At 38.9% G+C, this 14,033-nt stretch overlaps 1 protein-coding gene across 1 annotated transcript in view; it reads left to right on the top strand.

Moving 5' to 3' along the window:
* Window positions 1-14,033, top strand: part of RETREG3 (reticulophagy regulator family member 3) — a 552,961-nt gene that overhangs the window by 16,435 nt on the left and 522,493 nt on the right. The window contains exon 2 of the mRNA XM_044054705.1: window positions 12,077-12,183. Within this exon, the coding sequence (XP_043910640.1) occupies window positions 12,077-12,183 (107 nt within the window). The remainder of the gene's footprint in view (window positions 1-12,076; window positions 12,184-14,033) is intronic.

The raw sequence follows: 14,033 nt of genomic DNA, 5'->3' as shown, positions 1-14,033 counted from the left end.
GCTAATAAACAATGTAAATAATTTTTAAGATTTTTACAAACCATAAGAATTTAAGCAAGTTGTTATGGATCATTGTAAACAGTTTTTTTTTAATTAGATTATCAATAAGAATTTATGAGGAAATAAAATATGGCAAAGATGTTCATTTTCCTCCAATGTCTCATACTCCTTGGTAAGGTCTGACCATAAATCTGTCTCCTTTGAAATCAAAATCAACTCTATAATTCCATTAAAACCAGTAACAGAAACTATTCCAAGGGATATTACCTTCTGTTATTAAGTGTTGGTTTGTCAAAATTCAATGCACCTCAAAACCCAGAGAACACAGCAGCCTGTGTTGAATTGCTCTCGAAAACCTGTGCAACCATGTCATTGGCTGCATATAGGCTGCTCTACCTAGTAGAAGTCAGTCCAAGACTCGCATTAGAAACAAACTGGCCCAGTGGTATCCCAAATTAAATGGGATATAAAACAAAAGGAAAACAATTATGGCAAAAATCGGGAAGAGAAATTCCCATAAAGATAAAAACTTTCTCGTCAAACTAAATAGATAATTAAGAGGGCTAATTGGGTCAGGCAAAGCCAACTTTGTGGTTAAGATAGCCTCCCAGGTAAAGGATAATTATAAGACCTTCTTTAGCTATGTCAGAAACCTCAAGATCAGTACACATCAATGTGCTGAACTGGTGGTAAGTGATGCCACATTCACCAAGCCTAGAGATATAATAAACCTGTTAGCAGACAAATGTAGTGCCAACTTTACTCTCCTCTCACCCACAACCATCCCCCAAGAAATATCTTCAAACATAATCCCTCCAACTATAACTAGAGAGCATGTACTGGCTGTGCTCACTAAAGCCTAGAACACAGCCTCAGCTGGCCCCAGTAACATCCCAGGATACCCCCTTAACAGTCAGTAATATGACTTTTCAGGTCCCCTGGAGTCATTATTTAGCTATAGTCTTAAGGCAGGCTTTGTGCCACAAGAATTGAGGAGAGCAGTGGTCCTTCCTCTTCATAAGGGAAGACTTGTCAACAGATTCCTAGAAACTACAGACCCATTAGTCTGACTAGGCTTGTTTGCAAAGTCATGGAAAGAATTATCATTGAATTTATCATCAAGGATATAGGAGACATACAGACACTGAATCCATCCCAGTTTGGCTTAGTCAAAGGAAGGTCATGCTTACTGAATCTGGTGGACATCTTTGAAATGATCACTAAGGCAGTGGATGAGGAGAAAACAGTGCATGCTGCCTACCAAGATCTGGCTAAAGCATTTGATCGAATACCTCTCTCTGGTATTGTCAACAAAAGTATGGGACTAGGAATAAACTCCTTTATAACATGCTGAATAGCTTGGTGACTCACTGATAGGACCCATAATGTTAGAATTGGTGAAGCCACCTCCACAAAGAGGGTGGGCACCACTGGATTCCCCCAGAGCTCTGTGTTAGGCATACTTCTCTTTGGCATCTACGTCATGGATGTCCAAGCCAGAGTCAAAGGCCTCTGGCTAAACAAGTTCACAGATGGTTGAAAACACTTCATGCCAAAGCCATGGCTTAAAACTCAATACCAAGAAATGCATTATAGTGCCATATGGGAAGTCGACCACCCTGGGTAACTATGTCCTCAATAAAACACCCTTGAAAGTTGATTCAGTACTCTGGGATCTAGGAACGTCTGTAGATAGTAACTTAGCCTTCGACCAACATATGTCCAAGGTAGTAATAACCTCCTTCTTTGTTCAACTTGTAAGCAAGGGCTTGGCATCTAGGTCCAGAGAAGTTATCATACCACTGTACTCGGCCCTCATCATACCCGTCATAGAGTATAATGCTCCCTTTGGTATGTACCTGAGCAGACACATGCAGCAACTGTAACCTCCACAAAGGTTCCTTACAAAAAGAGTGCAGGGAATAAACAAAAGTATTACTCTGATCGCATCAAAGCCCTGTCTCTTTATTCAGTTTCATACAGACTTCTGGGAGGTGATCTTTGCCTGGCATACAAGGCATCCATGGACCTTGTTTTGATGAATCCTTTTGCACATATGCAAAACAAATGACATCAGAACTACTAGATTAAAATACCTAAATTTTGCTTGTGACATAAATAGTACATGTTTGAGAGAGGTGTGTTTCTCGGAGAATCCCCATTCTCTGGAACAGACTCCCCATCAATGTGAAGCAGTACCTCTTTATCCCTATTTAAGCGCAACTTAGACCAGTGGATGGGGTAACTGAAAATTCTCCACTGGTCTGGCACCTATGTCTCTGATGGACAGAGGCAGTCAGTAAATCACCCCCTATATAAATCAAATTTGTGGCTCGCATTTGGGTTGCATGGCTAGGCTTATAGGGGGCCCTAGTGGTTGTTAGTCTAGTGCACACATATGAATATTACAGCATTGATTTTGCTAGCCAAGTTTATCTGTACATTTCCATGTTAGGCATAAGTTCAAAATTCCAGAAAATAACTTTATACACTTGCCATATTGGCGCTTTCATGTTGACAGGTTATAAGTCATCAGAAGCAGACTAAAACAATCAGGAATCTGTCTTGAAATGAAATCATATTTAAATACAAATCTAACATTTTTTCATTTTAGCTTCTCCCTTCCCACTTCTTATCCATTTTGTGATCACCACAGCTGCGATCCTCAAGAGAACTGTAACGATGGTTGTTTCAGCATCAGATCATAGCTGCAGGACAGGTTTCCACCATCCTGTGGTCTTGTAGTAGTTAGCTTTGCTGATCTGCTGACCTCCTTTCTTTGTTTTGTGTTTTATTCACTTTTTCTGTTTTTCATAGTGCTTTTTTTTTCTGGAGACATTTGGTTTAAGAGTAACATGAGATCCTGTGCTTTGTTGCTTTTATGTATTATCTGCTGTTTAAAATATTCAACAATACATCTCTGTTGCAGTAGCCTTAGCTGTTTGGGCCATCCCCTGCCAACCGGCCTGCTTTTCAAAGCCTGAGGATGCCCTCCACACACTCTTAGCAGTTGGGAGCTGGAGCAGAGTTCATATATAAAATTAGAGCACCAAAATCTTCAGATTTTCTTGCTGCCAAAGTTCGGTCCATTGACGGGTTTCATGGAACTGTCTGTCAGGTAGCAGTCCTTCAAGGCTAAGCAGACAAGTCCCTTTTTGAGGGAAATCTTACACATAATTATTTTTCTGAGGAAAACTTGTATTTTTTGTATGAAATGAATGGTTTTGTTTGCTAGAAACTTAATATGAGGACTGTCACAATTGCCAGGGGTTGTTTACTTTGTAATTGCTTGTGTGAACAAACTGTGCAAGTGTCTGTTTTTAGCGGTGTTTCTTGGATGTTATACAGATATTTCCTGCATATTTATGCAGTTGTTAATGTGCTAGAGGCAGGAAATTGTGCTTTTGGAGATTTAGTGGTTTTCTTACCTCAGACCTTCCTTTTTGCTGTAATAAGGTTACAGTTTTGTCAAGCTTTACTGCCAATTTTCAGGGCTTCTTTGGGTGAACCTGTATAGCATTTGCCAGTCTCCTTGGTACTTCCTTAAGTCTTTGGGTGTCAGGCTGGCCATAGTTGTGCATCAGACACTGATGGCTGACTCTGCTGTGTCCATATTTGGTTCCATGGACTGCTCATCATTTTCCCCAGTGAAGATGTGAATTCAGTAATGGGAGTTTGGAGTGAATTTACATGTTATTTCCAAAGATATAAAAACTGGGCTAGGCTAGACAGAATTTACATTTCACAAGAACATGTGCATTTAATTAAAAGTCTTGATACGCACCCAATACCTGTTTCAGATCATGTGCCAATAATAACCAAAACAAAAACACAGGGTAATGAAATAAAAATCAGATGCTGACACTTTCCCACCTGTCTGTTGAAAAGAGAGGAATTTAAGTAATGAGTAGTGGAGATTATTCAAGAGTTATTAGAGAAGATAGAAATTTCTTCTGAAAATATAGCTAGGGAGTGGGACAAAATTAAAGTGGACTGGAGTTTAAAAATAGGGTGTAAATAAAAGAAAGGGACCTATGGTTAAGAAGTTATAAGAATTATTTAGAGGGACTGACAAATGTTAAAATATTGCAGAATAGGGGGAATCTTGCAGAACAAGAAAAGGATCAGCTGCAGAATGCTAAGCAGAAAATAAGGGATCACCTCGGTAATATACACAAGTTTAGAAAGATTGCTGTTAATTAACTGTTTTTGATAACACTAGAGCACAAAAACTCTTAGCACAATGACTCAGACAACAGAAAGTAGAAAGGGCTGTCACCCAGCTTAGGAAGCCTATAACAAAGATCCTGTAGAGGTATTAGAAATATTTCAGAAAATTCTCTGAAAGTTTGGATAAAGCAGAGAAATATGGAAATAAAAAAAAGATACAAATGGAAATGTTTATGAAAGAATTAAATATGCATACTTTAGAGGTAGATGAGACTAATGGTTAGGAGGAGATGAGCTAAAAATGTATAACCAAAGTATAGGAGGTCCCCAGGAATACATGGCATACCTGTGGAAGTTTGAAAGATGGGAGGAAAAAAATGATAAAGATCTGGAAGGTTTTAACAGTATTTTAAGAGGAGGAGCAGTACCAAAATCATGGAAGAAAGCAGTGGTAGTTGTAATACCTAAAGAGGGTAAAGATCCATCTGACCCAGATTCATACAAGCCCATTTCAATACCAAACCATGATTATAAAGTGTTCATGTCTATAATGGCTAAAAGAATGACAAACGTAGTGCCAAAAGTGATAGCTATGGATTAGTGTGGTTTTGTGGAGGGGATGCAAACATTTGACAGTATTAACAGAACATTGATGATGATCCAGAGGGAAGCAGAATGTAAGAAAAAACCATTGTTGTTGTTGGGTCTTGATGTAGATAAAGTATTTGACAGAGTAAGCTGGTCCTTTTTGAGTAGGACAATGGAAACATTTGCATTTTCTGAAAAAAATATAAGGTTGATTAGGAGGACATGAGGGATTGGAGGCAAAAATTAAAGTTGGTGGGGACCTTTCTGATGATTTCTACTTGAGTAGAGGAACTGGGCAGAGGTGTCCTCTTCCACTTTATTTTCATTAAACTATTGGCAAAGAAAATAAGGGACTCAGAAATTCAAGGATATAATTGGTGTGGTATTCAAAAAAAGTTGGCTGTATTTGCAGATATTATTTTATACCTGACAAAACCAGAAAGTGCCATTACAGTGTTGTGGAACATTTTAAGACAGTTTCACATCTTTTTGGGATACAAAATGAATGAAACTAAAACAAAGGCACTAGCGATATATTATGTTCCCACACACAAATTAGTTCAGCAATATCCTTATGAGGACGTGATAATTACAAATCAGCAATATCCTTATGAGGACGTGATAAGTATTTAGGAGTATGGATTAAAAATGAGTCTGGTATGGCAGCTAAGGATATGAGGGAAAAGATAATAGAAAAAAATGGGAAAATTAGAAGCTTTTTATATGGATATGGGTAGTAAGATAGAAGCAGTCAAAATGTTTTTAGTCCCTTTAGTCTTACACACAAGTCAGGCATATTATATCAACCAGAGGAGAAGTTGTGGATAGCAATTAATAAAGAGCTGAAGGACTTTATCTGGGAGGTGAAGATGGCAAGAGTCACGTGGGATAAGCTGATTATTCCAGTAGAACAGGGTGGATTGAGATTACCCACGTTGAAGATGTATTTCAGAGCTACACAGTTAAGGCTCCTTCCTATACATATCACAAGTGGATAACTGTAATTCTAAGTGGAAACAGATGATGTTGAAACAAGGAGGGAAGCTCAAGAAACAGAGAGACTGGGATTTTGGTTGCAGGCCTTTAAGGTGAATAACAATAAGCATGTAAAATATTATATCCATAATTAGCAGAAAGTATTCTAAAAACTAAGCCAACACAGCAATGGAGAAAGGAGATTACTGCAGTTGGGGATATGACTGCTCTGACGGCTGTGGTATCGCTAGTTTCTTTTTCTGTTCTGGTCGCAGTTGGGGATATAGACAATAGGCAAACTGGAGCTGGGATTTATTTATTGGCAAAGGAACCAAGTTATTGGGAGCAAATGTCTTGAGAGGGAAAGATGATAGAATGGGAAGATGCCAAAAATTTATTTGGCCTGCAGATTAGAGATTGCCTTCTCTGTCAAGGATTGATTTGAGAGTATAGGCAGAGAGAAAGAAATGGGGGGGGGGGGGTCCTAAGTGAAAGTCCAGCAAATCTAGAGCAGAGGCTGCCATTAAAAAAGGAATAATTACTAGAGCATATAAAATATTGCATGACAATTACAATCGGACGAAGTTAGAAAGGATAGGGAATAGAGATTGGATAAGCAATTCACAAAGAAAGGGAGGATGCATGTATGTCTCCCAAATATACAACGACATATAGAAGATGTAGGATTTTTGTTTGGAAATGTTTACATAGATATATTTATACCCCAACTAGAATCCAGAGAGTTTTTGCTCATATAGATGGCACATGTTGGAGGTGTGACAAGGAAGAAAGAGGTAATTGGGAACATATTTTCTGGGAGTGTAGTGAGTGGACTTTAAGGATTCCCTCTGGGATGAACTGTCAGAGATGCTGGGTGGGCAGGTTGGTGTGATGAAGGAGATGATTTTTCTGAGCTCTGATAACAGAATCATAATTGCCTGTACATGGTAAGGCCTTGCCGTGTATTGTTATGGTGGCTGCTAAAAAAGCAGTTACTAGAAAATGGAAATCAAAATCTAAACCCACTATATCAGAAGTAGTGAATGTAGTAAGAGAGAGATAAAATAACTGGAATGGAGATCTTTAGAAAAAGGTAGGAGCAAACTGCATAGGAAAAATGGTAATTGTGGGAACAATTCATCCAGGGGAGGAATGTGGTTTAAAAGAAGCCAGGACAAGCTCTATAATGTTTGACTAAAAATTACTGGGTAAATTCTAAGTGATGTATAATGTTTGCAGATGGGAATGTCAGTATGGTTTGTGATGTAAAATGCTTGCAACTAGGATTGTATCGGCGCGGTTTGTTTTCATTTATATAAATGTATGATTGCTTATGTTGTAAGATGGTTTACTAAAGGATGTTTCTTGCTTAAAAAAAAGAGGCAGGAGTTGAATAATTTATGTAATAGTTGCATGATATGTAGCAATACACGTGAAACATAATGTTTGTTAATTTTACCTTGTTAATACAGTTTGATTACTTTTATATAAATGTAAGTGTGCCTATGTCACAAGTGATAATTCAATAAAGGTGCTAAAAGAAATTGCCCTGAAGATGTAAAAATTGAGATTTTGAACTCGTCTGGTCAACGGCCTGCTGCTGTGGAGCTTAAGAGATTTGATGAGTGGGGAACATTGATTCAAGGGGTAACCCAAATCTTCCAACCTTCATTTTTAAGGCAAATAACATTTTTCTTTCACCTCATCTCGCTTTGCAAAAAGCATTGCAAACAACAGATTATTCCCAAACAGGATTTCAAAAAGCAGTGGTAGAGAGGCTGCAAAAAAAAAAAAAAAAGAATCCTCTCCAAATCAAGCACGGTCTAAAAAAAAAGTCAGAATGACTACTGGTCTCTTCAGGTTCCCCCTGCTTCAACCTTGGCAGTCTCTCCCTCTCTCTGTCTACATCTTCCAGTGTGGTTCCAGATCGTTGATACATTTGGCAATGGGACCCCCCCCCTTCCAGGTGATTCCTTTTCACCCAATAAACCAGTTTTTCCTGTTTTCTGTAGTTATGGAAGAGATGTCATCTCTGAGAGTCATGGAACCAGATGGGCAAATGATTTTATTCAAGGATTTTTCTGGTGCCAAAGGAGGAGGCTTGGTGGCCTGTGCTAGACGTCCTTTTGTCAAGGTCCCAAAGTAAATTTTATCCCTTCAGACTCTGATAGTTATACTTCCCTACTAGCTTTTGTGGTAAAACTTGACTTAAAACATTCTTACCATCACATTCCTATTGGCAGGCATTTTCAGGTCTCTGTCTTACCCTTTGGCTGTCTACTGCTGCAAAGGTATTTACAAAGGTCTAGCTTCAACTAATTGCTTATTGCAGACTTCAAGGCATTCATTTGTCAAGAACCCTTAGCAAGTGTTCTGAATGTTTTTACTTAAAGAAAGCTGTCATACCGTCTCATAAAATTGTTTCCCTGGGATTTCTGTTAGATTCTGCCCTGGGAAGAGCCTTTCTCCCTTCAGACAAAGTAAAGGTATTCTAAACGTTCTTCTTGAGCTTTTCCAATCAAAACCAAGTATCTGCCAGGGAATTTGACATGATTCTGTTATAAGTGGCCTCTGTGATTCTTATGATTTCTCCTGGGCATACTTCAGGTGAGACAAAATCCAGTGGAACCTGTGGTCAGACTGAGTTCAGCATCTACACATTTATATTTTTTTTATTTCCCTGTAGTGGGTTTTTAAGGAGGGGAGATTCTATAGTGATTAGACAGTTCCTTTGCATTCTAGGTCTGCCATTTCCCCTTCCACCCCCACATCAGTCAGTTGCAACAGAGTCTTCATACTTGGCGTGAGGAGGTCTTTTTAACAAATGCAACAGACAAAAACATAAATGTCATAGAGCTGATGGCAGTAGTAAATGCATTGAAAGCCCTAAATCTTCTCTGTTCTCCAGTACCTTTTACAAATTTTTGTATGCAACATCACAGTGATGTGATGCATGAAAAAGGAAGTACCATGTCTTAACCTCCTGCCCCCTTTGCAGACTTGTTATAATAGTGTGGGAGGTAGCAGTTCACCTCATTTTGACTATTCAGGCTTCATACATTCTGTCAGAGCAAAACCTAGCAGACTAAGCAGGACCAGGACAGACCCATACAAATGAAAACTTCATCCTGAGGTGTTCCAAGAACTGATCCATCTGTGGGGAACATCACATGTAGATCTTTTTACTTCCTCTCAACAGACAACTAAAGACATTCTGCGCCAGATTTCCTTGCAAGCAGGTACTTTCTCATTCCCGTGAGAGAGAATATTACTATATGCTTTTTCCACCTTTGCACTGATTCCAGGGGTTCTTCTAAAGATCCAAAAGGACTCCCCTAAGATTGTGTTGGTGACCCCCTTTTGGTCAGGCAACAGTGGTTTTCTCTTTCTTTGAAATTGTTGAAGGGTAATTACCACAGACTGGATTTTACCCACACAAGACAGGGGTTGTTTGATATACCCAAACCTAAGTACTCTTGAGTTGACTGCCTGGATGATAAAGTTTTGCCACCTTTTTCTGAGGCATTGAAAGAGGCTAAGAAGCTTGTTTTTAGAAGAGCAAAAAGGCAGCTCCAGAGACTACCTAGACAAAACTCTATCCTTTAAGAAAGCCAACCAGGTTGTTTGTCTTCTGTGAAGATGAGAGGAATGGAAAACAGGTGTCCAAGCAGACACTTTCTAGGTGGTTGTCTCATACTGCTTCTTTTTGCTATTCTCATCATAACAAGCCACTTCCAGATAGGACTAGGACTGATTCCACTAGAACTTTCGCTTCTTCAATGACTTTCTGGAAAGGGGTGTACTCTAGTATTCCAGATGCAGCAAATTGGTTCTGTTGTACATACCTTTATAAAGTACTGCAAACTTTATTCCTTTTTCAGGTCCAAATCAGACTTTGCTAGAACCATTATTCACTCCTAGATTCTTAATTACTGCAACTATGATCTAATGTTGATTATTTAACACTTGTATAAATAGACCTTCACCTGTTATAATAAGTTTAATAGGTCACTGTTGCAGCAGCTGTACCTCCACCCCCCCCCCTTTTTTAGTATTTTCAGGATGTGAATGTAGATAAACGTGTGGTTTCTGTTGATGAGAACAAATGTTCTTTTCACTTGGATTTCAGCCTTTCGGCTGTTTTCCTTGCAAGATTGCTTTGCAGTGGGATCTGGGAGTTTTCACTTAACCCACTGTTGTATGATCTCAGAGTTGTTACATATAATTAGCTGGGGAGGGTTAGGGTGCAGGAGGGCTTGCCCTCTGCAATAAATAAATAAATAATTTTATGTATATAAATCTTTTCAGGGCTATTGCTTCCCTTATTGGGGCAAGAAAACTCATAAGATTTTGGGACTGTAAATGTTTTTAGAGCTCTGCTTCAGCTCCTGACAGAGGACATGGACAGCATCCTTAAGCTTTAAAAAGATTTACAGGCTGGTAGGAGATGAGGCCAAAATAGCTTAGGCTACTGTAACAATGATCTATTAGAACATCTACTGGTTTGGTAGTTTACTTGCACAGCTGTGCTATCCCAGTTTTATTTGTGATTCCTGATCTTGTCTTCAGATATCTACTTTTGTGGTTAATATACTAACACAACCTATAGTATTCATCATAATGTTGAAACTTTTGTGAAGAAAATTTGGGTGCAGGAGTTTTTCCCATCTCCATCCACTTATCTGTTGTAGTCTTCAGTGTGTCTGGTACCTTTTCTCCTTGTTTAATTGAGGACATGCTCCTTTCTGTGGGTATGCATTGGGTCAAATTGGACAGATCAAATGGGTACCACACAGAAGGCAGTTTAATAGGTCCCAAAGATAGTTGTGAGTTTGGGAAGTTGTTAGGTGGGCATGGTACAAGTTCTAATAGTTTTACAGATCCAGTGTTATGGTGAATGCTGCATATAATTTTGTATTTGTTTATTGCTGCACTAACGTAAGTACTCTTATTTTCTTTATGTTCAAGATGCAGCAACAAAATGTATTTTTGATAAAGTATAAGTGCAGTATGCAATGCTTTGCCCTTCCTAGCCAGTTAATTGACCTATTTGGTTAAGAGCTCAATCTTCAGTACTTTGAAAATGTGTATCTTTAATAGTGATGCATGTGCATCCTGTAATGCAAGCAAAGTAGTAAGAGCTGTTCAGAAATAAAAGATGTATACTCTATTTCCATTATTTCTGCATCTCAACTCCATGTTGTTAGATAAAATTTCCACTGACCTAGTTGCAAAAGGATTCATGTTAGATCAAATCCACGTGGACTGGAACTAAATTCTGTGAAGAAATTATGCCGAAACAATTTTAGTCTAACCTTAGAAATAATCCTTTTTTTCAAGGTGGCAAGCTTCTCTGCATGCCCATATGGGGAACACAGCTGCTACACCCCAGAACTTGTGTACCTAGTCAGAGGTCACACAGCAGTTTTGGAATGGCAAAACTCCACTGTCACTGAAAGCTGTTTTGGCATAATTGTTTTTACCAAATTGACTTTCAGTCAGAGTGGATTTTATCAGTCAACTGGTTCCCTTGAAAGCAGTCAGTAGTTAAGCTGCTGTACTGCTGCACTGGGGACATTTTATGTTTGTGTTTTGAATTATTTGGTACAGGTTTGTATTGCATATTCTTTTGGGGCTCCAATTCCTAGTTAGCATTTTCAGCCTTGTTGTTTCCTGTGTACACAGTGTCAGTTCCTTAGCCTGCAAGCTGTAAACACCTCTTATTGCCTCATGAGGAGGTCAGCATTCTGTAATGGGAATTACTTGTTTAGCAGCATATCATTTAGGCAGATGTTGAGGGTGTAAGTTTTATGTACTGCTGTTCTTGCTCTGTCTCTCTGTCTGATGGCTAACAAAACCTGTGCAGGTGCCGTGTCCAAAATGAATTTGTGTGTTTCACATGCCTATGTACTGTGTTAGAATGGTTTGCGTTCCTTGGCAGATGTAATGCTGTCACTAGTTCATCTGTATCCAAGCCCATCACCTGCCCTTCCTTCAAGTTTTGCTCATGCTCTGGAGTTTCAGCTGCCATCATTCTCCTGCAGTAGACAAGCTATTGTTATTACCTTGGTCCTTTATGGCTCCCAGACACTCAGGCCTAATACTTGAACTTGACTCCCTGGCTCTTGAGTCAGCACTCCAACCCTCTGCTTCATAGATCCAGTCTGTAGATTATTTTACCATTTTGCTGTGTTCCAGGGGGTTAGTAAAACATGTATTGGAGAGTCATAAGTTTCCATTTTGAAAAGCACACAGTTCTGCCATTCTTCAAAAGTGCACAGGCAAGTTGTTAAGTATCTCTTGCCAGCCGCACAGTTAATTATTTTTCTTTTTGTTTCTACAGGTTTTTTGCCCTAACTTCACTTAGACTGCTTTTCGTCCTGGCATTTGGCTTGATAATAGTAGTTTGTATTGATCAGTGGAAGAACAGAATCTGGCCTGAAATCAGAGGTAAGAACTTGTTTTGAAAATTTCTTTTTTTATTTGAACATGCTGTTTTTCAGTTTTAAGTAAGCAAAGAGGTGCTACAGCGTCACCTTTTGATCCAATGTTGTATATTTTTGTCGTATTAAATATTTGGGTTGTCTGATCCGACCTTATCTGTTCACTGTGACACCTTCTGGAGCTTTGGCTCAGAGGCTGACTCCTTCCTTAACCATAATTCCTTTCTTCTGCCTAAAACACCTCAAATCTCATTTGCCCCCCATCCAGATGTGGTATCAGAGAGCTCTTGTATTTCTGTCACGATAAGTGAAAGTTTTTTTGCTTAATTTTCTTCTAGGTTCCTCCCTTTTAGATATAGTGTAGTGCTATTATAGCATAGAATACTGTTAGGTTTAGGTAGATTATTGGTAATGTTAAGCTTTTTTGTACTTCTAAAGTGTGAACTTCCTAGTTTCTAATGTATTTCTTTAAAAACTTAGGATAATAGTAATAAAATATGTGTGTGTCTGAGTGTTTTTTGTAGTAGCTAGTTAATAGGATAGTATTTCTTCTATTAGAAGTGGCTTAGATTGTAGTTGCATATATTCTCACATGCGCGCATGTGTGTGTGGGCCTGTCTGTCTGTGCCTCTCTGTGTGTGTGTGTGTGTGTGTGTGTGTGTGTGTGTGTGTGTGTGTGTGTGTGTGTGTATATATATATATATAATTATACACACATACACAGTGGATATAAAAAGTGTACACACCCCTGTTAAAATGCCATCTTTTTGTGATTATAAAAATGAGACCACAATAAAATAATTTCAAAACTTTTCCCACCTTTAATGTGACTTGTAAAATTCAATTGAAAAACAAAACACATCTGTGGGGAAAAAGTATAAAAAATAAAAAAAAAACTTATAAGCTGGTTGCATAAGTGTGCACACCCTTAAACTAATATTGAAGCACCTTCTGATTTAATTACAACATTCAGTCATCTTGGGTAGGAGTCTATTAGCATGGCACATCTTGACTTGGTAATATTTGCCCACTCTTCTTTGCAAAAGTGCTCCAAATCTGTCAGATTGCGAGGGCATGTCTTGTGCAAAGCCCTCTTCAGGTCACCCTGCAGATTTTCTATTGGATTTAGGTCTGCACTCTGGCTGGGCCATTCCAAAAGTTTAATTTTCTTACAGTGAAGCCATTATTTTGTTGATTTGGATGTATGCTTGCAGTCATTGTCATTTAGAAAGGTGAAATTCTTCTTCATCTTCAGCTTTCTAGCAGATGCCTGAAGGTTTTTGGCCAAAAGTGACTGGTATTTGGAACTGTTCATAATTCCCTCCACCTTGGCTAAAGCCCCAGTTCCAGCTGAAGAAAAGCAACCCCAAGCCATGATACTGCCACCACCATGCTTCACATTGGGGATGGTGATCTTTTGGTGATGCGAAGTGTTGTTTTTGCACGACATGTACCTTTTGGAATTGTGGCCAAAAAGTTCAACCTTGATCTCATCAGACCATAACACATTTTCACACATGCTTTTGGGAGAATTAATGTATTGTTTGGCAAATTTCAGCTGGGCCTGGATGTTTTTCTGTGTAAGAAAAGACTTCAGTCTTGCAACCCTACCCCATAGTCCAGACATATGGAGAATACGGGAGAGTGTTGTCACATGTGGTACACAACCAGTACTTGCCAGAAATTCCTGCAGCTCCTTCAGTGTTGTTGTAGGTCTCTGGGCAGTGTCCTTGACCAATTTTCATCTTGTCTTTTCATCAATTTTGGAGGAACGTCCAGTTTCTTGCAGCGTTACTGTTCTCCCATATTTTCTCCACTATTTGATGGCTGTCTTCACTGTGTTCCAAGGTATGTCCA

This window comes from Protopterus annectens, chromosome 13.part0 (assembly GCF_019279795.1).
Source record: "Protopterus annectens isolate FY-2018-M chromosome 13.part0, PAN1.0, whole genome shotgun sequence".
NCBI classification, from domain to species: domain Eukaryota; kingdom Metazoa; phylum Chordata; order Ceratodontiformes; family Protopteridae; genus Protopterus; species Protopterus annectens.
This window is presented reverse-complemented; position numbering and strand designations above follow the sequence as displayed.